This window comes from Mobula birostris, chromosome 21 (assembly GCF_030028105.1).
Source record: "Mobula birostris isolate sMobBir1 chromosome 21, sMobBir1.hap1, whole genome shotgun sequence".
NCBI lineage: Eukaryota > Metazoa > Chordata > Chondrichthyes > Myliobatiformes > Myliobatidae > Mobula > Mobula birostris.
Window position 1 is genome coordinate 38,451,592 of NC_092390.1, and position 27,204 is coordinate 38,478,795.

The 27,204-nt window shown below is 39.0% G+C and overlaps 1 protein-coding gene and 1 pseudogene across 3 annotated transcripts in view; one reads left to right on the forward strand and one right to left on the reverse strand.

Moving 5' to 3' along the window:
• LOC140185739 (exocyst complex component 6-like) overlaps positions 1 to 27,204 on the reverse strand; it is a 183,521-nt gene that overhangs the window by 121,032 nt on the left and 35,285 nt on the right. For all 3 annotated transcript variants that reach the window (XM_072239333.1, XM_072239334.1, XM_072239335.1), the window contains exons 3-7: positions 26,973 to 27,020; positions 26,796 to 26,886; positions 16,068 to 16,113; positions 3,403 to 3,607; positions 1,809 to 1,964 (exon numbers count right to left, since the gene is read on the reverse strand). In XM_072239333.1, coding sequence (XP_072095434.1) covers positions 1,809 to 1,964; positions 3,403 to 3,607; positions 16,068 to 16,113; positions 26,796 to 26,886; positions 26,973 to 27,020 — 546 coding nt within the window. The remainder of the gene's footprint in view (positions 1 to 1,808; positions 1,965 to 3,402; positions 3,608 to 16,067; positions 16,114 to 26,795; positions 26,887 to 26,972; positions 27,021 to 27,204) is intronic.
• Positions 10,631 to 11,437, forward strand: LOC140185952 (cyclic AMP-dependent transcription factor ATF-1 pseudogene; annotated as a pseudogene).

A 27,204-nucleotide genomic window follows, 5' to 3' on the forward strand; every position in this document is an offset into this window, starting at 1 on the left:
TTGAAAAGGCTCTCTAAATTACAAAATTACATTTCAAATAATCACACATTTCAGGTAACATAGTAGTACTCGGATTTCAGCATTATGAATGGAACCAAGTAGGAGAAATTTAAATACAGCGGATTCTGGTTAACTGGGACACATCGGAACCAGTACATAATGGCCCAATTAAGTGGCTGCCCCAATTAGCTGAAGTTTCATAGAAAAAGTTAAAACGGTATAAAAGACAAACTACTGTTTAACTGAGTAACAATTTATATATTTAAATGAAATACAAAACAAAGTAAAACACTACCAATACCTCTATAGTACTATAATATTTTGTATTAGTTCCTAACAGTTACTGACAGAGAAATATATCCAGTGTATGCTGCCGTGTTCTTTTCATTGACTGTAAATGAACAAAATCAGCGCAGCCACCTAGTGCAGATAATGGACTGCCTTCATACAATGCTTTTAACGATTGCATGCTTCAAAGCTTCATTTTCATTGTAACGTTCAAGATGATTATTGTTAATTTCAAATTCATCTTAGTTTCCAACTTGTAGTGAAACGGTTTCATTTTCACTCCCAGCCGTTTCTAGCATCTCCAAAACTGAATGCTTGAAACCACGGTGAGCAAAACAATTCCAGATGGTCTTTCTGCTTATTTCCTGCCAACCATCAGTGACAAAACTCTGCTTTTTGAAGACAAACACAAGCAACAGATACAATTTAAAAACTGTTCACTCTAAATGCAATGTAGTGTCTAACAGGCACGCAAGTGCATGCAATTGAAACTAGTTAGAAACTGTTCAACAAGTCTCCTGTCCCAATTAAGTGGCATACTGTCCCAAATAAAGGAAGGGAATCCCGGCTATTTTCTTGATTTGTTTTTGTTCTTAAGAGTTGTCCGAAATAAGCAGCAGCTCCAATTATCCAATAGCCCAATTAACCAGAATCCATTGTAGCTCTAAATTCTGCTATTACAGCATAGATTAAAACATTTACATCAATCTGTATCCAAGGCTTTCCAATAAACTAACTACTTTATGTATGTGCAATGGATCTGAATGATATGGAAGAAACAGGAGCAGGTCACTTAAGTCTCTGAGCTTGCTCCACTAGTAATCAAGATAGTGCCTGATCTTGCATCTCAAAACAGTTTTAAGTTCCAGAAATCTATCCCTCTGTACTCCAAACGCAGTCAATAACCGAGTGTCTACAGCAGTTTGTCATGGAATTGTACCGCATGGAAACAAGATCTTTGCGCACAATGTTCACACCGATTACCACCCACACACCTACAATAATCCTGTTAATCCAGTTTCTTATTCTTCCCTGAATGTAACACCACACATTCTAATCCTCGCTTACACATTAGAGACAATTTATAAGCAGCCAATTAACCAAAGAATCCGATTGTTTTTGGAATGTGGGAGGAAACTGGATTACCGGGAGGAAACTCGTGGTCATACGGAGAAGATAAAAACTCCACACAAGCAGCACTCAAGGTCAGGGTTGGGATAGAAAATTCCAAAGTCGAGGCACCTCAAAGTGAAGAATTTTCTCATCCCTCTCCCAAGTGTCTTACCTCTTAATTTAAGGCAGTCTAAAGGGAACCGGGGCTGGGGGGGTGGGGGAAGGGCATTACAATCTATCTCATTGAGCACTCTGAATTTTCCAGGCTTGGCAAGATCCTTCACACATTGCTAAATGTGAGACAATACAATTAGGAAAATGTCCATTCTTATAATTAGACTATGCAGCATAATTAATTGGTTTCATGTTTATATACAATTTAAATATGGAACAGCTACTAAACTTACCTCTTCTTCATATTCTTCTTCCTCATCCTGTAACTGCTCTGATGTTGCTTCATCCATGTGTCCTAAAACTGCAACACTGGTAGTATACAACTTCCGTTCATTACCAATATGGGTTTGCTTCTTTACAACACTATTGAAGGTTCTCTGTTGCTGTGACTGTGGATCATCAACAAAAAGACAACTGTGAATATTCCAAACACAGCTGCTTTAGAAAACTAAATTCTTCAGCATATTTTAAATCCCTTTCTGCACATTTTAAGATACCTTATAGACATTTCTCCAAATTACAAATCATTCCAATTTACCCATACTTAAAATTCATGGTCCTAGTAGAGAAGCAACAATGCTTTCTGGCCCATTGATGAGACCCAAAAGTAATTTCTGTGGCATGGGCTTCTCTCTTTGCTGGTGTCAGTTGTTTGATATCAATCAATACCATAAGAGTCCAGCAACAATGATTTCATCAAACTGATTGAGCTACTATATTGGAGAATTTTCACAAGTAACAAATCAAGTAGTAAAATCTATTTCAACATTCTAAATATTTTACACTGCACAATCCAAAAGATGAGAAAGTGGCAGCTACAACATCAAATATTTTAATATTAATATTATTTAATGTTTAAAAATTTCAGAAACAGTATTCAGATAAACAAAACTACTCAATTACTGAACAGTAATTATGATTTACTACACTATCAAAATCTGATCTTAAAACATTATTTGCTGAGTATTTTACAGTGAGAATGGTTAGTAATGGCTTAAAATTCTAATTTCCTTCCGTACCAGAAATGGTTGTACAACAATATGAACTACAAAAGAGCAGGTATCCATTAACAGGGACTCCAGGACTTCACTATCACATCTATTCCAAAATTGATTGTCATTTTTATACAGTAATGATGATGAATGCTGATAGATTCATGGTCATTACAGATAATAAGCAACACCCAGAGACTGCAGAAAAGCATGATACACCACAGCGATCCGGCTATTATTGTATGGTAGTTCAAAAATTATGTGATATTCTAAGCCAAACAGTACCCATATGTTAAACTATCTTGTAATGGAAGTTTGGAGTGTCAACTCTACCAATACAGATTTGCATATATTGACAACATACATTTAAAATAGCAGCAGGAAACACTTAACTTAGTGGACACTACTTTAAAAAAATACTATCTTCCACAATCAATAAATCTTTTTCATCCTTAAACAGCATTCTTAAAGCTCAAAACTTCCTTGGAATATTTATCAATTGAAAAAGATATGCCTGGGAAAATTAAGCTAAGTGTTCTACATCAACAAGGATTAGCAATTACTCCAGCCCACCCCAACATTTCTTCCATCATCCTTCAGCACCAGCTCCAGTTATTGTAATCTCACTTTAGCAAAACTAATGAACAAAAGATTGGAAATCCTCCTGGTCTATCTAAATCAGCATAACCACACCAATCACTTTTATTCATTGTTTAAGTTAGAATTTTTAATAATAACATAGAACAGTACACACTGTTACTGTGGTAAAAGATTGCCAAAACAAAATGATAGTAGTTTAAAATAAGTTAAGAAACTAAATTTGATATTTTCTCACTTGTTTCATGGCCATTTCTCCTATTTTATCAGAATGTTTCCGAATACTTTCTAGGAAATCTTTCAAATCTGACATTGAAATCTCTTTGATCTCTTCTCGCAGTCTGGGAATATTTTCAGTCATGATTTGACAGAAACGATACTGATAAACCTGGGGAAGATAGGTATTTTCTAGAAGTTCCATAGTTTTCAAAGCAGAATAATATCTGAAATAAAAACAGATATTTACACGTTTGTATGAAATCATGTTCAATGCACCAAATAGGATTTCTATAATGAGATACCAAAATAATTTAAGTTTTAAAAATGCCTTGGCTCATTGCACTTCAGGAATTTTAAGGATCACCAAATAGAGGGCTTTCAAAAAAAAGACAAAGTTTTCCCTTTTAATTTTAAACTTCAGTCTAGGCACATTTTTGCCCAATTTTAGAACAGGATAAAAGCTGTTGAATTCAAGTTATTAAAAATTTCAATCAAGAAATCTTTGGAGGCCAATATCAGAACATCCTTCAAAAGGGGAAACCCTCACAAGACCTCAGGGCCTGATGTTATAGCAGGCCAGGTATTGAAAATCTGTACCAACCAACTGGCTGGAGTGTTCAAGGACACCTTCAACCAATCACAGCTGTGGTCTGAGAATTCCCTCCTCCCTCCCCTCCACCCCCATTTCAAAAGGGCAACAATTATACTGGTGCAGTGTGAGCTGCATCAACGACCAGCAATTAGTGTTTCAAGAGACTGATTATGGCTAGAATTAACTCCTGCCTGAGCAAGGACCTGGACCCACTGAAACTAGCCTACTAGCACAACAGGTCTACAGCAAATGCAATCTCACTGACTTTCCACTCTGCTTTGGAGCATGCAGCCAATAGTAAAACATACATCAGGCTGCTGTTTATTGATTACAACTCTCTGCTCAATACCATCATCCCCCCCAGTATTTATCACCAAGCTTCTAAATTTGTGCCTTTCAACCTCCTTCTGCAATTGGATCTTTGACTTCATTGTTGGGAGACCACAGCATACATCAGTAATAACATTTCTCTCTTTGCTGACACTCAAAATAGGCACAGCTCAAGGATGCATGCTTAGCCTATGCTCTAATCTCTCAACACTCATGACTGTGTGGCTAAGCACAGCTCAGACAGTATCTGTAAATTCACAGATGGCACCACTGTTATTGGTAAAATCTCAGATGCTAATGAGGAGGCATACAGGAGAGAGAGAGATAAATCAGTTGTTTGAGTGTACAGCAACAACAACATTGCACTCAACATCAACAAGACCAAGGAATTGACTGCACTTCAGGAAGGGGAATTCAGGAGAACATGCATCAGTCCTCATTGAGGGGGTCAGCGGTAGAAAGGGTAAGCAGTTGTAAGTTCCTGGTTGTCAGCGAGTGTCTCAGTGGACCCACTACGGGCTCAACACACACTCATGCAATAAAGAATGCACACCAGTGGCTCTACTTTGTTAGGACTTTTGTGAGATTTAGTGTTTCAATGAAGACTCTTACAAAATTCTACGAACATACAGAGGAAAACATTCTAACTAGTTGCACGACAGCCATGTATCATGCTTCGATGAACAGGATTGCAAGAAGCTGCAGACAGTTATGGAAGTCAGCCAGCTTAATCACAAGTATCACCCTCCTCACCAGAAGTCACCTTCACGAAGCAGTGCTTCAAGAAGGTGGCATCTATCACTAAGGACCCACCCCATCTGGCTTACTACCATCAGGTGTGTGGAATAGGAGCTTGAAGACCCATATTCCAATGATTCAGAAACATCTTCAGCTCTGCCATCAGGTTCCTGAATGGTTCATGAACATTACATAATTTTTTTGCACTATTTACACAACTCATAATTTATAGTGTACCACAGAGCCCACTGTATATTATGTGACTACTTTATGTTGTAGTAACACGTCGTTGAGCATGCGCTATTAGGCGCGTATTGATCTGTACGTGTGTGTTCAGTTCTGTTTCAGTCAGTAAAGAACCCTGTTAACTTAACTCCCGTCACCAGCATTCTGTTTTCTTAGTTGAAGCAGGCGTGAAATGCACTGAGCTCATCTGCGAGCTTGGATTTACTTTGTAGAAGGTCATAGTATTCAACCTTTGCCACAGCTGTCAGGCATCCTTCTGTGATTCATGTTTGGTCCAGAATTGGCACTTTGCATGTGAGTTACCTGCACCTCTTGTATTTTACATGGTTGCCAGACTTGAATGCCACTGATCTGTCCCGCAACAGATTGCGGGTCTCTTTTCAAACTCCAAAGTTTGTAACTCCACAGTTGATTATTGCCACCAATGTCTTCGGTATACAGAATTAATGCTTGCAAGTGGGCACAATGAATATCAATACTGAAATGATTTATTAACAATGCTGAAGAATTAACAGTAAAATTATGTGCACATTGTTCTAACAAAAGTGGATAAATGTGAGGTTATCCACTTTGGTGGTAAGAACAGGAAGGCAGATTATTATCTAAATGGAGTCAAGTTAGGAAAAGGGGAAGCACAACCAGATCTAGGTGTTCTTGTACATCAGTCACTGAAAGCAAGCATGCAAGTACAGCAGGCAGTGAAGAAAGCTAATGGCATGCTGGCCTTCATAAGGGGAATTGAGTATAAGAGCAAAGAGGTCCTTCTGCAGCTGTACAGGGCCCTGGTGAGACGACACCTGGAGTACTGTGTGCAGTTTTGGTCTCCAAATTTGAGGAAGGACATTCTTGCTATTGAGGGAGTGCATCGTAGGTTCACAAGGTTAATTCCCGGGATGGCGGGACTGTCATATGTCGAAAGATTGGAGCGACTGGGCTTGTATACTCTGGAATTTAGAAGACTGAGAGGGGATCTTATTGAAACATATAAGATTATCAAGGGATTGGACACGTTGCAGGCAGGAAGCATGTTCTCGCTGATGGGTGAGTCCAGAACCAGAGGCCACAGTTTAAGATTTAGGGGTAGGCCATTTAGAACGGAGTTGAGGAAAAACTTTTTCACCCAGAGAGTGGTGGATATATGGAATGCTCTGCCCCAGAAGGCTGTGGAGGCCAAGTCTCTGGATGCTTTCAAAAAAAAAAAAAAAAGAGATGGCTAGAGGTCTTAAAGATAGTTGAATCAAAGGTTATGGGGATAAGGCAGGAACTGGATACTGATAGTGGATGATCAGCCATGATCACAATGAATGGCGGTGCTGGCTCGAAGGGCCGAATGGCCTACTCCCACACCTATTGTCTATTGTTTTCATTTATAGCTTTGTTATGTAACCCAGCCACATACACAACATACAGTAATTGTCTTTGCACCGTACTGTTGCTGCAAAACAAATATCACATTATACAAGACAGTGATAATAAATCTGATTCTAAAAATCCATGATTTTTTTTTACTTTATATGATGAGATTTTGTTTATAATGCATCCATGAACATTGATTCACACGATTCAGTGTTTTACATTTGTACTGACTACAGGCACCAATGTAATCAGCAGAAAAACAGTGCACACTGCCTTCTGAAGAGCACTAGAGTGGTAACATCTGGATAGGAGGAGCTAGAGTATGTATATATTCCAAGAATGATTTCTGAGGCATCTCCTCATCTTCCCATTCATCAGGCTACTGACTAATATGGATGTGAGAAAGGTGCAACATTTACAATATATGAAACCCCAAAACATTATAACCATGATTCTTTAATTCTCTTTCCAATTTCCATGAACGTACACAGCCCATTTATGATTTTAAAAAAATACTTGAATGTTTGAAAATAAACTGGTGAAAATTTTTAATTATACCAACTATCATTCCATATTCTGAATATTTATTAAACCAGCATAGAATGCCAGACAGCCGTTTGCTCAAGCAGCTGCTGTACGGAGAACTGTGTCAGGGCAAGCGCTCAGTCGGGGGGCAGAAGAAACATTACAAAGACTGTCTGAAAGCGTCCCTCAAAGGCCTGAGTGTCGACATCAACATGAGGGAGACGCTTGCCCTCGACTGTCCAGCTTGGCACAGCAAGATCACCACAGGAGCCCATGCAGCTGAAGTCAGGCGCATCATCGAGGCGCAACAAAAGCGTGCTGTGCACAAGGCCCGAGCAGCATCCACTGCCACGACAGCACCCACGCACTTGTGTCCCACATGTGGGCGAGCCTTCAGGGCCCGGATTGGCCTCATCAGTCACCTCCGGACCCACAGCCACCAATCTCACATTTGACTTTGAAGCCATGGTCATCTTCGACTACGAAGGATGAACAACAACAACAATACCAGTAGAACACTTTTGAAAAGCTTTTACTCGTTTATATTTGTGGTAGCCTTTGATATGATAAGCTGAGGTTTTGAGCACAGATGAAAAATTTCTATTCCCTATTACACTAGATCACATGCACTTTTGAAGTAGCTTATTTTGTCTAACACCAGTAGAGCACTGTGGATATGTCAGGTTACGTCTTTATTATATTTTAAAATTGTGTAACGCCCAAACTCCAACACAAAACAGTTACAAGATGATATTTATAATAGCATCAGTGAAATGAACCATTTTATTGAAATTTTATTTATCAGCTAATCTCTGCACTGTTAGATCATATGGAAAGCCCAGACTTTGAGATCAACATTCATACATAATCCATACAAATCCATCCTGCAACCCCTCTCTAATTATACGCATCTGTAGAACAAGACCTTGGCCTTTTAACATCTGTTCTCATAAAATATTGAGGCCTTTTTAATTTGCAGGTCAACTGCAGGTCAAGGTCCAAATTAAACACTGCAATTTATTTTAAGCTGAAATAAAATGCAAAACTCAGCACAAGTTTAGTTCAAGCGATAGCAAAATAATACACGCCACAAATGTTGATACATTTGTTGCCAAAAAATTTACCACAAGTTTTATTTGCAAAAACTATGATCAATGATTTAATAAACTCAATATATCTTAGATGATTGTGTGTAGCTGTTACCTAAACATATGACTTCCATTGCATTAATCTTAAGAATAAGTGCATGCACTGACAAGAGTTAAGATATGACACTAGTAAAGATGGCTATACACAAATCAGTTAAAAGAATTAAGATTCCATCTGTTTACCATGAGTGTTTTCTAATTTGCTAAACTAATTTTAGAATTGATATCCATTTAATCGAAATGCAAAAACACCATCTACTAGTTCCTTCCAGAAAAGATTCATCATTTTGTTAACTCTGCTGCTTGAGTTCAGCATTAGTTATGAATAATTTATATATTATCATAAGCCATTAACCCAAGTGACTCCCTAACCTGATGTTAGTAAATCTTTATGTCAGCTTCGTAATGGCTTTTTAATGACTGACAAGTTTATATATTGCCCACTTACAGGTTTTATTTCAAATGAATGTACTTCATTAAATGCAAGTCATAACAGAATCCCATTGGAATAAAAGGTTTTAGAATATTGACTTTTACATTTTTTGGAAAAGCCACAAAGGCACATATATTAATTAATTATACTGCTTACTATTATATCAGCATTTATATTGCGGCTATAAAACTGAGCTCCAGAGCAGCCAATATTTGGACATTGTATTGTCAAATTCATCTTGACATTGGCAATTGATACACATGTTCAAGTTTGTACCATACGTCATATACCTTCCATATTGGTAACTCATCAATTAACACTCACTGGAAGCATGCAGAATCAAGAGACTCATATGCATAAATCCCCTCACAATGCTTAATGAGAGTGCTACTAAATTAGAACTTAAAACTCATGTTTTCTTATTATCGTGCACAGCTGAACACTGCCTCTGCAGCAGGATCTCACCCCTGCAGTAGTATTTATAAAAGGATTGTCAACTACTTACAGTCTTCCTGATGATTGATTTCTATGGGCTGTTGTTTTAATTTTAAGAGGATTTGGTATTTTCTACTGCTCTTTAAAGTTGCTAAAGTTTACAAAGAAGTGCAAGGAGTGTGTGCTGAAGGAACATCTTGACTTAAAGCATCTGCATACAGGGTTCAAGCAATGACCCCTCACTAGATGTTCCCCTTGGTGCATTGTGTATGATGGAATGTAGAGACAAGGATGAGACCAAGAAGAGGAGACAGAACAAGCCAAGAGAAAATAGGTCAAAAATATGCTAGGAAGAGAAGCTAGAGCTATTATCTGTATTCTTCTCAGGAGTTAAATATGCACTATGACCTACACTTTTACATGGATTTCTGCAAATAACAGCACGAGAGCATATCCCTCGAGTAAGAATATCCTTTTGAGCATATCACCTTTTCTAGCCACAATTTCCATCTTGTAACAGGGCAAGGACCGTTTTGCCAATAAGGTTTAGGGAGCATGAAACTTTGGGCACTGGGACCCTCCAAGCTGGACTGAAGATATGTACAATGCTTTACTATTTGTTCCCTCTGCTATACATGCAAGGTTATTTATGGATTCTACTACTTCTAAACAGGTGGCCAAATTTTATTCCCACTGTTAGGCAGCAGCATACAGCAAATGGATTCAAGGCTCCTCCATGGTGCTGCAAATCACAAAACACATGCAAGACTGTTTAAGATATTGAACAGTCAAATGGAATTCCACTGTTTCAAAGTCCAGCTTTTGCGTGACCAGACAAAGCACATCATTCAGATCATTGATTATTCAAGGACATATGGCAATTTCTTCAACGTGATCGAGTCTGCTGTATTAACCAGAGTTAAACCACACAAAGCAAATGTGTGGCTGCTGGACGACGAGCACCTTCCACTGAAGTTATGCTTCTTGAATCCAATGTGCAGCATCCACATGAAATTGGATGCAGCAGGAAACTGCTATTCCTGGCTAGATTTTCAGAAGAGATCCACAGATCCTGCAGAGATTTCAAGAGCAGTATTTCCTCACTCAATGTCACACAACCTTGCTATCATGAAGACTGAGACACTGCTACTTGATATTTAGCAAAGAGAAAGAGATATTAGAACAGAGCTCAAAGATCCTTCCTCAATCCTCTGACCAACTCATTAAACCACATTAATAAACCAAATCTCAACTCAGCAGTAGTTCCACATTAGCTTTAAAAGTGGTTTTAAATTTAAATACATGTTTTATAATCAGGTTTTAAGAACATAGAGTTACACCGCCATCCTGCTGCCCTTTGTAGTCTCGTCTGGTCCGCCTTGGCTCGGACCTCCCGCGCCCGCTTGATCTACCCACCGCAGCACCATGCGGCAGGTAGCCAGTAATGGAGGAGGTGCAGCGCGATGGACATAGTAGTACAGACACAGGGACGTCCAACCCCACCACCCTCCAACATCAGAATACAGAGCTGACCCAGCAGGAGTCGGTGCAGTTGGAAAGTGAGTATCTCCAGCAATCGTCAAACGATGCGTCCTCTTCGCAGAAGTTCCATGAGTTACTCTCCAGTTGCCCATCATACACGAAGATCCTGAATGAGTTGTCATCGGGAGACGCAACAACCCAGAAGAATGACAAAAGGAACAAGGAGGCCGATGCCAATCCCCTCACCACCTTGACGGTCCCTACACCTGTCTACCAAACCAATACACTGCCATCACTCCAGGTGGAACCATCCAGCTGGCCAGTGTGGGGGCTGAAGGTGTCCATGGTCTGCAGGCACTCAACATCCAGCGCTGGGGCTGTGCAGCAGGGGACCACCATTTTACAATACACACAGGTGACAGATGGGCAGCAGATCCTGGTCCCCAGCAACCAAGTTGTAGTGCAAACTGCCTTGGGGGACATCCAGATCTACCAGATCCAGACCATTCCAACCACCAACTCCCTGTCATAGACGGTGATGATGACTTCACCCATCACCCTCCAACCACAGGCCATCAAGACTGAGGATGCCACGCTGAAGCAGGAGATCCGGCTGATGAAGAACAGGGAGGCTGCAAGGGAGTGCCACAGGAAAAAGAAGTACGTGAAGTGCTTGGAAAACCACGTGGCAGTGCTTGAGAACCAGAATCAGATTCTAATTGAGGAGCTGAAAACCCTGAAGGACTTTTACTGTCACAAAACTGCCTAGGCACTTTGTCAAACCCTGAACCCTCCCCAAATAGGGCTCTCTGACTGGAAGGGCATGGGCACTGTTTTTAGAAACTACAATTTACAGATGCATTGAAGGATCTAAGGCGTAGGCAGGGGATCTGGCTGTGGCTCTGGATTCTCTGGACCAGCACCTCTTCTGGAGTAAGGGAGAGCCCCGTAGAGAGAGAGAGAGAGAGAAGAAAGGACTCGCAATCACTGGACCAACTTCATTAGTCACCTTTAGCACTTATCCAGCAGACTCTGTTTCAACCCCCTCTCCCTCCACCCTCTCGTGGCCACACGGTAGTACTTTGTATTGTATGTTTTAATAATAAAAAAAAATTTAAAAAGAACAGAGTTACAATAGTAACATAACAGGAGTAGAAGCACCATTTCAGTTTCATGATTCATTCGTATGCCAAAGGCCTCCAATGACTCCAATGTTATTCCCAACATCAGGCATATCTTTATGTTGACCCCAAGGTTCCCTTTATTATACTAAACTTATCTCCTTAGCTTACCCTTGAAACTTAGTTGCACAATTTAAAAAAAAGTACCCTAAATGATTGAAAGTAGAATTTATCCAGCTTTTGTTTCATGACTCAACACTGGGAGCACAGTTCTTTACTACATTGCTTTCAGTCCAATGAGTTCCTTGGCATATCATGCAAATATATTTGTATCTATGTAAAAAAAAAGTGTCACATTAGGAAGTAGATTTAATCTGGTTCACATGTTCTGTTTGAAGAAAATTGCATAAAACCAACAGGACAGGAGTTCTACTAACCAGATTTTTAAATACTGTTTTTAGTGCTGGAATGCTGCAATTATAGCTTCAAGATCATAGTTTATTTTATTATTAATTCAGGTGATGCATGTTTTGGTTGTAAGACAAGCGTGTAGTGTCCATCTCAAATTATCCTGAAGGTAACAATGAGATGTCTTCTTTAACTGTTACGTTATATATGGAAAAGGTGGTTCGACAGTGCTATCAGATAGATCAAATTCCTAAAATACATTAAGAATGAAAGGAACAAATATTTTCCAACCAAGGATGATGTACAGCTTGGCAAGATACTCTAGTATTGCCAAGAGTCAATTTTGTTTTGTCCTTCTAGCTGTTAGAGGGAATAGTGTGAGAAATACTGCTGAAATAGTCTTGGACATTTTTTCGCTGTGCATGCCAGCAGGGGATGAAGTAGTTTCCTTTCATTCAGTGTGAAGTTGCAATTCAAATATACCAAAATATGTCTGTTGCAGTGCTATAATATATTTAAGAGATAATCATGGTGATCAGTCATCTCAGAAAATTATTACATGATTATTGCCTAATATACTGAATTGGTCTCATTAAATCATGTAATTTAATCTATTGGTAAGACACAGCTGTTACATTTAGTACAGCACGCATTATACGGAACTCACTTGGTTATATTAATGAGTGCAGAAAAATTGTAATTTGATGAGCATGCTGGATACCTGTATAATTTTTAAATTAGTTTATAATGTGTTCTGATTAATCAGTAGCTGAAAAACAACTCATATGGCCAGGTGGTTCTAATAATATGCAGGGTACTGAAGTGTATTTTCACAAATGGGTAAAAATCCAATGATTGAACATTCAATTTGATCTATTTTCCATTTGGAGACTGCACTCTGGGCACAAACATACTAACATCATTCTGAAATTCCAAAGCACACTGATAAACTAAATTAATAACCAAGTGGGAATAAAGAAAACAGAAGCATGCAGAGGGTGGAAAGAGGAGGAAAAAAAATGGTAAAAGGAGATCTAATAAATTTTAGAACCATTCAGAATGTCATAGCTTTGGCCAGCTGAACTGACAATATAAGCCAAACTTTTATAGATACAGCGATGTAAACTAATAATGTCATCCAAGTCTTCAATATTTATCAAATTGTCAATTAAAAGTGCAAAATAGACTGAAATATGATTTGAAGTATGCTTTACACATAGTATTTGCAGTGTTATTTCTTAATACATTAGGTAAATGCATTTTAGATTTATAGATACTAATAAGGAAGTAAACTTCATCTTGATCAGACAACACATAAACCAAGAGGGTTCACTGATGTACAGCCATCTGTTATTTTGCATTTTAGTGTGCACATGAAATGAACCTGCACATCAGAGTCTGAAGTAAATATAATTTTATAGAAAAAATTACAAGGTCCTCAACCTTTGCTAACTAAAATAGAAATCAATGCCATTATCTATGGTAGAAAATGTTTTAATCAAAATTTTTGTAATGCAACTTTCTTCTGTGCAAAGCCTTATTAATTTGTCACTGATTAATGTGGAAAAAATTGAGTAATAAAATATTAATTTGTTTCTTGGCAAGAGATATACCAGGATGCAATTTTTCTTTTGCATATAGATTGATAAAACAATTTTCTGCACACTTTGAAAGAATTTGACATTGCAAGGAACCTCAGAGAAGCCATCAATCAAGAACTGGCTTCAGGCTCCAGAATCAAAAAGGAACAGAGGATTTGAGGAAGCTCTAAACGCAAACTTCCCAGGGAGGAGATATGGTTTCATAACAATGTGTTTAAACAGATGACTTAGGCATCCAATTTGCATTGTTGATTTCACCATTCAGTTATGCTATTATATTTCCCTATTTTGCAAATATATTTCCGAGCACTTCAGAACTACACAAAAATATGAATATACTTCAATGAGACCAATCAATTAGACTCATACCCATTTTCTACAGCTCCAAGAAGAAAAAAATAGGAGGTTGAAGGGACAGTATCTGTTTCACATGGCAGCAAATTTACTTCAACTTTTGATATACAGTATCCTATTCACTTGGCAATACAATATGGGTTGCTGTACTTTTTCTGCCTGCTGTTCCTTCCTTCTTTGCCAGGCATTTAGAATACCTTCTCAGGCAAACACAAGCTCCAGGAGACATGTAAAATGAAAGGTAAACTATTACCACCCTTTGGCTAGAAGACTAATGCAAATGCCAGAGGGTTGGACATTAAATTTAGATGGTTATAATGAGCCAATGACAAGCTCATGAAATAAATTACTTGCAATTATTAACATGGACAAGATTTTACAGTAATGCTTACTATTCAGGAAACTTATTTACAAATATTGCATACTTACCAAACTGTACAGAGTCTACACGAATCTTCTTCACAAGGAAGACAATTGGCAGTGGCATATTCCATAATGTAGCAAAACTATGACACCTTTCTATTGTTAGGGATCTTATTTCATCATGATCCACCATTTTTGCTTACTTGATATATTATTAATCTAGTTATAATTATTCAATGAAGTTTGACACTTTAACAAAGTGTCAAAGTGGAGGATCTTTCCTGATTTCTTATCTGTAGTGATGAAAGCACCTTGGAATTTGAATCAAATTAAGCAATCAGGTTGACTCACAACTTTAGCCTCTACTTACTGACTTATCACAAGGGAATCTTTTATAAAGAACATAATTATGAGACAAAGTAGGCTATTTGGCCCTTCAAACTTGCTGACATACAACAAGTTCATGGCTGATCTTCCACTTCAGCTTCATTTTTCTGCTCTAAGCTTTATATAAAACAATTTCCATAATATCCAGAAATTTACTTCTATTTTAAAAGAACCTAATAACTGAACCATAGCTGCACATTGGGGGCAAGTGCACCTCTCCATGAAGAAGCTTCTTTTCACCTCATAGTTTTAAAGATCTTCTGCCAAGAGGAAACATTCTCCCAACATCTACTTGACAAGCAGGTTTCAATGGGATAATTACTCATTCAGGGTTATATAGGCCTCATCTACTCACTCTCTCCTCATACAGCCAATTCAATACACCAGGAGCTAGTCCTATGACTCCTTTTATGGCTCCAAGGTACAATATTCCTAGTGCAGTCTAATTAAGGCCATTGTTAACTGCAGTATTATCTTTGACTATCTGCATGTCAATCCTCTCGTAATCAAGGCCAACATCAAGACATCCAAGTCCTTTTGAACATCTATTCCCAAAGAACAAAATCTGCCAAAAGGTCAAGATATGCTCTACTATTCTGTTTGGAGCAAAGTGGATGGCTTTGAATTTTCCATAATTTACATGTTATATTCTCATCCACTTTCTTGGTTTGGCCATATTCCCTTACAGCCTATTTACATCATCCTCCCAGTCAGCTTTGTATCATCAGTAAACTTGAATATGAAATTTAGTCCCCAGCCAAATTAATAATGCAAATTTTCATTAACTGGAATCCAAGTACCAATCTCCACTGATCAGGGCTATATTACTGCTTCAGATAGTAGCTTCATATACTTCAGATTAGATAGTGAGGAGGGGACTTTTAATTCATCATTAGTAGCAACTTAAAATGCTGTATATAAGAAACAAATGATTAGGCACAGTTCTTTTTTTAAATGCATACAAGGCATGTATTCTAAACTGGATTTCACATTTTTAGATGAAACATAGCACATTTACAAACAGATGCAATAAATTATTACTTCTAATGGAATCTGTGAAACATGGAATCCAATACAGTATTAGTAAAAAATGCTACATTCATCATTTTGTTTTTGCAAGGTGAGTGGCAAACAAAATTACATAATACACAGACATACAAACTACCTTTTGGCCTTCATCTGTTCTCTCACTTTGCTGTACATTTCTAGTACTAAAAAGCAGAAAGGGGGAGAAAAACAAGTTAACAATCATTAATTTAATAAGCAGCTCAGTACAAAAGGGTCATCAAATTAGTCTACTAATATTAGACTACATGATCTCCCTTAGTATTCCCAATGTACAAAATATAGCCATTGAGGAAGCTCTACAATACAAGGTCATAAATTTTTTTCTGCTGAAAACACCTAGGCTGCTCACTAAATCTAAACCTGGAGAAGGAAGCACCAGGAACATACAATGTTGAAACAATTAAAATTAGATATTATTAAGATACACATTAAAAAATCATTAGACTGAGAAACAAAGAGTAGGCCATATATCTCAGTATGTAGAAATTAAACTTAAAATACAAAAGGACCCCTAGTGAAAAATCATCTCGTAATCTCACACCTTAACTAGGGCTCCAAATGCATTACAAGAATGATGTAACAACACCACTGAGAAAAGGGTCTTGGAATAAAGGACATACATTGTTAGCCAACCTTAGCCTCAATAAGACAAATTATTCTCAAGTCAATACTTTGAAAAATCAGAGGCACTATTGCAGTGTGACACTGAAGGAATTATCTGGAAGCTACTAAGTCAAGTTGCTACTGCACAAGTTGGATGAATTTTAAGCTTCCGGAGGTCTCAATTTTGGAAAATAGCCAATTTACAAACAGATAAGCGTTCAATTTTGATTGCCTCATTATAGGAAGGATGTGGAAACTTTAGAAAGAGTACAGAGGAGATTTACCAGGATGCTGTGTGAACGGAGTACATGTCTTATGAGGAAAGGCTGAGTGAGCTAGGCCTTTTCTCTTTGAAGTGAAGGAGATGATGAGGCTTGATAGATGTGTACAAGGGGCATAAACAGAGTGGACTACCTGCATCTTTCTCTCCAGGATGGTAATGGCCAAAACAAGAATACATATTTTTAAGGTGACTGGAGGAAAGTACAGTGAAGGGATATCAAATGCAGTTATTTTGACTTGCACATAGTAAATGTGTGGAACACACTGCTGGTGGTAGAGGCAGATACATTAGGGACATTTAAGAGACTCTTAAATAGGCACATGAACTAAAGAAAACTGGAGGGCTATGTGGGAGGAAAGGGTTAGATTGATCTTGGATTAGGTTAAAGTCAGCACCTCATGGGTGAAGGGTCTGTACTGTGTTAAACAGTTCTACGTTCTACATTAATAAAAATAAGAGCAGCCCCTTAGTACAAGGTGAATGCAAGAGTGAAGAATTCAGACAAATATCCTAAAATTAGATTAAATGGGCAAATAGAAAATAATTGCTGCTAGTCAAAAAGCAAAAATGCCTATGGTGCAACCTGCACTGAAAAAACATCAGCAATCCGTACAATAGGTTTAAAATTGTACAAAGTATTTCCATGTTATCCTTCAAATATTATTTTCTCCACAGAAAATTTCTAAAATAACAGAAAAGTCCAGATTTTAAAAATTAAAGTTACTCTTGTAGCAAAACAAATGCACAAATGGCAATTAGTTAACCCCCCTCAAGGAAAGGACAAGATTTATTTTGAATGTATAACACTCTTCTTTCCCTTTTTCTAGAAAGTGGTCAAAATTTGTATCTAGTATGTATATTTACATTGCTGACCTTTGTGCTTCACACCTGGCTCTGAACTGTAATTAGCAGGAACCAGGGAAAGAAAAACAGATGTCAGTTTTTTTTTATATAATTGTCTCAAAACCGCATTCAAAATGCAATGTTTGCATTATTTCATTGAAATTTAAAGTGATTCTTCAGACTACAGCTTAAAAACAAAATACAATTCTGCCAGTAATAATAATTATTATACTAAAATACTATCAATCCACTCCAAAATCTCTATCCAGGTAAGGAATGCGGAAAGAACGTGCAACAAACTCCTACAAATTATGCACCTAGGACCATGACAGCATTATCAAATAGCTCTTGATATCATTTCATTTTTTCCTTAATGTGCTTATTCTACAAATAAGGCAATAAATTTATGGGTGGCACCGTAACTAGCAGCTGGCGTAAAGCTATTGCAGCACCAGTGATGTGGGATCAATTCCACCACTGTTTGTAAGGAATTTGTACATTCTCCCCATGACCACATGGGTTTCCTCTAGGTGGTCCCATTTCATCCCACATTCCAAAGACATATGGGTAAGTAGGTTAATTGGTGACGCGGGTGTAATTGGGTGATGCAGACGTGTTGGGCTGGAAGAGCTTGTTACCATGATATAACTTTAAAAAAATGAAAGACCAGAGAAGTAAACGATAAATTGTTGATGGAGTTATTTAAAAAGCAGTCAGGTTCAAACATCTACATATGCATGGTCAAACATGGAAGGCTAACAGATTCAGCTCAAATTTATTGGTTCACATCTTCAATGGACTACCCATGGAACAGTGTTGAGGGAATTCATCAAGATTATACTAGCAGAGGAAAGGAAGAGTGATATTGCTGGCAGTTGTGGATAATGGTACCTGGCAGACAAGGTCTGGCATATTGGTGCAGAATCCAACACTCTTAAAAACTATATGAATATGAAGGATGAGAGAACACTTGAACTATCAGGATTTTTCCACACACAGGAACAAAAAAAAAAGTATTTAACATAAGTCAGTTTATTGCAGGCAAGTGGCACCATTTAGCTCATCAGTGCCACCAAGCTCAGCTCCTCAATCCAATGGCATTTATACAAACATTGCTTACCAGTCATACATAGGATTGCCTCCAAATATTAGATACTTTATTGATCCCAAAGAAAATTATGGTGCCACAATAGCATTACAAGTGCACAGATATACAAATATTAGAAGAGAAGCAAGAAAGAATGAAAAATAAGTTACCTCAACAGTCTTAACAGGAGGGGGTCATCACTTCCCTGGTTATAGGTGGATTCATTACACAGCCTACTGGCCAAGGACAAGAATGACCTCATTTAGCACTCACTGCAGAAGCACAGTTGTCTTAGTCCATTACTAAGTGTGCTCCTCTGTTCAGCCAAGGTGGCATGCAGAGGGTGAGAAACATTGTCTAGTGTTTTTTTTGGAAAATGACTTACCACTAAAGTACAACTGCCTAGAGAGGAGGTGACTTAAAACAAAAAAATTACCCATTTTCTAACACCAGGAATTAGGATTGTATTGCAGCATTTTTGAGTGGCCGGCTTGTCTTATCAACCAGAACTAACAATTCAAATTCCTTTAAGGTCAGCATTTTGGAAATGGAGTTTACCACTTGCTGTTCCAAGGATAAAAATTGATAAGGGTCAAAGAGGACATACTAAAAGTTCTTTAGCCACCTTTGGAAATTGAGGCTTTGCTAGCTTCCTTGGCCATGGCAACAATGTAGTTCAAACAGAAAAGGCCATTGGTAAATGTCATTCCTAGGAACTTCAAACTTGCAACCATCTTGACAGCAACACCACTGATGTAAAATGGGAGCATGTGCACTGCCCTCCTTTCTGAAGTCAAACCTGTTTTGTTGACATTGGGGGAAATAGGTTTTTGTCATGACACATCACTAGGCTCTCCATCTCCTTCCTATACACTGACTCATTACTTGAGATAAGATGACGGCATTTCGGATGCATAGCTTCTACCAGGCCAACCAGAGTTATTGTCTTTTTAATTTTTTAAGAAGAAAAATTTTAAGACCCTGCTGCACATTAAGATCTTAAAGTACTCCTGTCTGCCCGACAGTGAGTTCCTGTTGGCAGAGAAACTAAAGGAGCTGGACTTGGTGTGGACCATGATGCTGCCTCAGTGCACAAAGGAGGTGTGCAGTTTAATGGCAAGTGATAGTTTTGGTCACTTTTCTTGTGATCACAAGATCTTGTGGTGTGGAATGTGGCAAGTTCAACTCATTGGTTTATCGCGAATGGTTGAAGAGGACCGCAGAGGGAGCTATGTGGCCTCTTATCATAGCAAGGACTAGGCCTCAAGCCGCAGTGTCACCTGTTTGCAGCCACCCAGGAGTTGGAGTTAGTGCTGTCCCTACTCCACCTCCCCTCCCCAAGTGTTCCCTCAGCAGAAAACAAGCTGGACTGTGTTTGGCCACAGACTGCTGCAACATTCATGGACTCAGGGACTTGGACCATGTATTTTTTGTGACTATTTCACTAACTTATGTGCTACGACTGTTGGGACTGTGTTTTTCTCCATGACCTCAGAGTGATACTGTTTCATGGGTGTTCATGTATGGTTGACTGAAAATTGAATTTGAACTTGGGATACAGCCCACTATGGTGGTATCATCCACAGACTAGCAGAATCTGACCAAACAGTCATGAGTGCCTAGGGAATAAAGTTGGGGGTTCAGAACAAAACCTTGTGGCATTAGTGTTGACAATAATCATGGTAGAGGTGCTGCTGCCCATCCTTACTGATTGTAGCATGTTCCTCAAAGTCAATGACTCAGTTGCAAAGGAAGGTGTGGATTCCAAGGTCTAGGAGTTTGGATATTTGTTTGGACTCTATTCATGTAGGTTCCAATGGTTGGGCCTCTGGGTAGGTTGAGACAGGCTAATTGTGATTGTATTTCAGTAGGTCCTCAGCACCAAGTCTCTGAAGCAGGTACTCCAATGAGGTTGAGTCAGGTCTTGATGTGTGGGCTCAGTGGGGTCGGCTATTTATCCTGCACAAGCTTTCACATGGACAAGTCCATCCTTGCCACACTAGGCATTGATGGTTCGGAGCCTGTACTTGGAGTTCATAAGAATGGGAAGAGCTCAAGGAAACCTACAAGATGAAGTGGACATGCAGAGGGTATTTCCATCAGAGTGTTTAGGATCTGAGGGTTCAACATCAGAAGGGATAGCCCTTTAAAACAGACATGAGGGATTTTTTTTCAGTGAAAATGGGGTGAACTTTGGGATTCATTAACAGAGGACTGTGGAAGCCAAGCTATTTGATGCACTTAAGGCAGAGATTGATACGTTCTTGACTGGTAAAGGGGCTAAAGGTTATCGGAAGGCAGCAGGGAATGGGTTTAAAAGGAACTTATTGAATGGCAGAGCAGATTTGATGGGCCAAATGACCCAATTGTGCTTTTACATCCTGTATGGAGAAATTAAAGTTAAAACATGGAAATTAGCAACACCAAACTATATACATCTATCAAAGTTAAAAAAAAAAATAATCACAAATAGAGAAAGCTTGGAGACAGTGCGACAGGGAAGATAGACAGGTGATAGAAAGGGACACGCTCAGACTGATGGATTGAGATGTGTCTATTTTAATGCAAGGAGTATTATGAACAAAGCCGATGAGCTTAGAGCGTGGATCAGTACTTGGAGCTATGATGTTCTGGCCATTTCAGAGACTTGGATGGCTCAGGGGCAGGAATAGTTATTTCGAGTGCCAGGCTTAGGTGTTTCAGAAAGGACAGAGAAGGAGGTAAAAAGAGGTGGGGGCGTGACACTGTTGACTAGAGATAGCGTCGTGGCTACAGAAAAGCAGCAAGACGTGGAGGGATTGTCTACGGAGTCTCTGTGGGTGGAAGCTAGGAACAGAAAGGGGTCAGTAACTCTACTGGGTGTTTTTTCCTTTTTAAATACAGACCACCCAATAGTAACAGGGACATCGAGGAGCAGATAGGAAGACAGATTCTGGAAAGGTGCAACAATAACAGGGTTGTTGTGGTGGCAGGATATTTTAAATTTCCCAAATATTGATTGGCATGTCCCTAGAGCAAGGGGTTTAGATGGGGTGGAGTTTGTTAGGCATGTTCAAGAAGGTTTCTTGACACAATATGTAGATAAGCCTGTAAGAGGAGAGGATGTACTTGATCTAGTGTTGGGAAATGAACCTGGTCAGGTGTCAGATCTCTCAGTGAGAGAGTATTTTGGAGATAGTGATCACAATTCTATCTTCTTTACCATAGCATTGGAGAGGGATAGGAACAGACAAGTTAGGAAAACGTTTAATTGGAGTAAGGGGAAATAAGAGGCTATCAGGCAGGAACTTGGAAGCATAAATTGGGAACAGATGTTCTCAGGAAAATGTACGGAAGAAATGTGGCAAATATTCAAGGGATATTTGCGTGGCATTCTGCATAGGTACTTTCCAATGAGACAGGGAAAGGATGGTAGGGTACAGGAACCCTGGTGTACAAGTCTGTTGTAAATCTAGTCAAGAAGAAAAGAAGAGCTTACAGAAGGTTCAAAAAGCTAGGTAATGATAGAGATCTAGAAGATTATAAGGCTAGCAGGAAGGAGTTTAGGAAAGAAATTAGGAGAGCCAGAAGGGGCCATGAGAAGGCCCTGGCAGACAGGATTAAGGAACACCCCAAGGCATTCTACAAGTATGTGAAGAGCAAGAGGATAAGGCTTGAGAGAATAGGACCAATCAAGTGTGACAGTGGAAAAGTGTGTATAGAACCAGAGAAGACAGCAGACGTATTTAATGAATACTTTATTTCAGTATTCACTACGGGGAAAAAAAACCTTGGCGATTGGAGGGCTGACTTACAGCGGACTGAAAAACTTAAGCATGTAGATATTAAGAAAGAGGATGTGCAGGAGCTTTTGGAAAGCATCAAGTTGGATAAGTCACCAAGACAGGACGAGATGTACTCCAGGCTACTGTGGGAGGTGAGGAAGGAGACTGCTGAGCCTCTGGCGATAATCTTTGCATCATTAATGGGGACCTGAGAGGTTCCGGAGCACTGGAGGGTTGCGGATCTTGTTCCATTATTCAAGAAAGGGAGTAGAGATAGCCCAAGAAATTATAGACCAGTGAGTCTTACTTCAGTGGTTGGTAAGTTGATTGAGAAGATCCTGGAGAGGTATAATATGATTAGGAATAGTCAGCATGGCTTTGTAAAAGGCAGGTCATGCCTTACGATCCTGACTGAATTTTTTTGAGGATGTGACTAAACACGTTGATGAAGGTAGAGCAGCAGATATAGTGTATATGGATTTCAGCTAGGCATTTGACAAGGTACCCCATGCAAGGCTTATTGTGAAAATAAGGAGGCACGGGATCCTAGGGGACATTGCTTTGTGGATCCAGAACTAGTTTGCCCACAGAAGGCAGAGTGGTTGTAGACGGGTCACATTCTGTAGTCGGTCACCAATAGTGTGCCTCAGGGATCCGTTTTGGGACCCCTTCTCTTTGTGATTTTTATAAATGACCTGGATGAAGAAGTGGAGAGATGGGTTAGTAAACTTGCTGATGACACAAAGGTTGGAGGTGTTGTGGATAGTGTGGAGGGCTGTCAGAGGTTACAGTGGGACATTGATAGGATGCAAAACTGGGCTGAGAAGTGGCAGATGGAGTTCAACCCAGATAAGTGTGAGTTTAGGAGCCAAGAGGTATTGTTGCAGGTATATGGGACCCTGGTCAGACCCCACTTAGACTACTGTGCTCAGTTCTGGTCGCCTCACAAAAAGATGGATGTGGAAACCATAGAAAGGGTGCGGAGGAGATTTACAAAGATGTTGCCTGGATTGGGGACCATGCCTTATGAGAATAGGTTGAGTGAACTCTACCTTTTTTCCTTGGGGCAAAGGAGGATGAGAGGTGACCTGATAGAGATGTATAAAATGATGAGAGGCATTGATCGTGTGGAAAGTCAGAGGCTTTTTCAGAAGGCTGAAATGGCTAGCACGAGATGGCACAGTTTTAAGGTGCTTGGAAGTAGGTATAGAGGAGATGTCAGGGGCAAGTTTTTTTTTTAAAAAACAGAGAGTGGTGAGTGCGTGGAATGGGCTGCCGGTGACCGTGGTGGAGGCGGATACGATAGGGTCTTTTAAGAGACTCCTGGACGGGTATATGAAGCTCAGAAAAATAGAGGGCTATGGGTAACCCTAGGTAATTTCTTAGGTAAGGACATGTTCGGCACACTTTATGGGCCGAAGGGCCTGTATTGTGCTGTTGGTTTTCTATGTTCTATCCTTTCTAACTTTATTTTTGAATGGATTTCAGCTACATCACAAATCCAATGAGTGTTAAATTTCATCTGATGTGCCTTACTTTATACTTACCTGTATCCAGTTTCACACCATTAATTTATCCAGATGCTGCCTGTCACACACACTTTTGCATTTGAGTTCTTTGGATTGTCTATCCCTTATACTTTAGTATCACTGTGAAGTCCTTAGTGCGTTTCTGAAAATTAGAAATCCCACTCAACAAGTGCTTCACACTGAATACTTCACGCTACCCTATCAACTTCCCTAGTAAAACAAAATCTACAGATGCTGAAAGCCTGAAGTCAATTCAGAAAAGAAGAATCAGGAGATTCATTTTGGTTCATCATCTTTTATCAGAACTAGAAAAACTAGAGAAAACAGATTTTATAATTCTAAGGACACAGTCTTTGTCATCCCTCACCCCAATGCTGCTCGACCAAGAGTTGTTCCAACAGATGTTTAAGGCTCTGAGAAAAGATGGAGAAGGAAAAAGAAATAATGTCTCATGATACAATGCAAATTGATGTTACATGCAAATGAAGAATCGGAAAGGGACACATCATGAAAGATGGATCTGGAGGAGAAATTAAAGGGAACATCAAAAATATTATCCAAAAAAAACTTGTAATCCTGAGCCAGAGAAACTGAAAAATGTCAACTCAAAAAGTGAACTGCTGTTCTTTGAGCCTCTTTGGAAGAACACTGGAAGTTGACACTGGGAGCGGTTGGGAACAGAAAGCTCACTTTTGTGAGTGTCAACAAACAGTCATTCTGTCAATTTTCCGTGTGTTCCCATTGTAAATGAAACCACCTTGTAGCAAACAGAATATGTATAAAAGTCAACATCAAACTGGCAAGAATGACTGAGCCACTGTCCCTCTAAACTGTACAGGTGCGTGACTCCACAGTAACCAAAACGCTCCCATGCACGTAACCTTTGTTGCTACGCAGATGGAATAAAGACAGATGCAAAAAAGTTTACAAAATACAAAAGATTCTCTTTGTACTGTATTTCATTATGTAGGAAAGGAAGAAAATTGCCTTTTAAACTCACAAGAGAGCATAGGCCATCAACTTTTTGCTGTTGATGTTCCTGTAGCAGGCAATTTCTTTTTTACGAGGTCGAGTTGCTAGCTCGACGCTCAACCTGGCACGGATGGAAAGCGTGCCTGGGGAGCCAACTGGGTTCGAACTCGGGAGCCTTCACTCCGAAGTCCAACACTGATGCTACTACGCCACCAGCATTTCATTATATAGTACTGTACAAAAGTCTTAGCACATATCTATAGCCAGAGTGCCAAAGACTTTTGCATAGTACTATACTAATTTTTCATACTGCACTGAACTGCTGCAAATTTCATGACATATGTGAGTGATGATAAACCCAATTCTGATATAGGTTTCTTACTGTGGACAGAGTGGGAAGGGGACAGGGAAAGGGGAACCATGGTTGGGAAAAGGGGAGGAGAGAGAGGAGGGAATGGGAAACACCAAAGAAGCATTCTGTAATGATCAATAAACCAATTATTTGGAATCAAATGATCTTGTCTGGTGTCTCAGGGCTGGGTATCCGCACCTGCGCCAACCCTCCCCGGCACTCCTCTGCCACCTGTCCCGCATCCCTCCTATGGAGCTCCGCACTCGCCATTCCCAACATTCTTTGCTCCTGCCAGATTTCCAAACTCTCTCTCCATTCCATGTTGACAAATACAGGGGGGCGAATACTAATTTCCTCATCGATTCACTTTATCAATTAGTGAAGATAGTTATCAATATTACTAATTAATTTCATTATTCTATAATGAGTTTGAAGACAAATGAATCTTAATTGGTTATACTTACATTTTTTCCTTTTAGAAAAGAAAAAAATATTAGATACCACATGAATCTGCCTCCAGACTAATTATGTGCCTTCAAAGTTCTGAGTTCATTTACAAGATTTTTGAGTGCTCAAATTTTCTTTCACAGATAATCCTTGCAATAAGGAAAGACAAAAGGAACTACATTCCACTTAGCTTTGATCAGAGTCAAATTATGTGCACTCAGATTTGAAGGATAAGTTTCTGACTTGATGTTTTATGTTCAAGCAGTTTTCTGAGCCTATGCATTTCCAAGATTCCTTTTTAAAGGAACCCTCTAAAAAGAGAGCAAGGGGGGAAAAAACCTGGATAAATACATTGAAGCATTTACTGATAAGACTTTAAGACTATGCACCTTTAGGATTTTTAGTAATACACAAATAATTTCTAGCCCTAGTACACAAATTACCAATTGTACATTTAAATAGTATTTAAATTTGCTTTCTTCAGCTCCAGCTACAAGTCAAATTCCTAAGTGAAAATAATTTTGCATAATAGGAAGTAACCAAATTTCAGATTGATCACATGAAAAACTAATTTCTAATTGACATACAAGTGCATTTTTCTTTAAATCATCACAGAATGAATTCAATCACAAATTTGGGAAGGTATTGGGGAAATAGGAGTCACTGCTATCAAGCTATAAGGAGGCTTCAATGAGCTGGAACACTTGTATAAACCAGGCAATTTAACCAAATCCTTACTGCAAAATGCTACAATTAGAAAATCAGCACCACTGTACAATCCAATATCAGTCTTTCAAGTACAGCTCTTTGTTGGATGAGCAGTATTAATTCACTATATTTAAGTAATTTTCAGAAGATGTTCCAGGTATGTTAAGCCAATGACTTCAAGCCAATGGATTACACCTTTGTGAAACTTAACTGCATTTCGCAATTAGCCTTGCTTACCAGGAAGACAAAGTTGAAGCTTCTCAACTGTAATAGCAATGTTCCTCTGATGTACCCTACATCGGATTACCTCTTCACTTTGGTTAATCACCTAAAAATAATAAAAGCCACATTCCACATTATTGGTACATTTGTACAACTGGCAGTAAACATAAGCATAAACATATTAATTCTTACCTCTTTTCCTGCATCCTGAAGTCGGTGATTTGTGTCAGTTACCTGATCCTATAAAGAACCACAACTAGAAATTAAATGCTGAATGAAATCTAACATTTTAAAGTATTAAGTTTAAAAATTATATTAGAAAACTCACTGAAAGATCCAATTTGAAAAACTTCTGACAATAAGAAATAAAGTACCCAGCAAATTGCAACAGAACTTCAAGCCAATGCAAGCGGGTATGATGCCA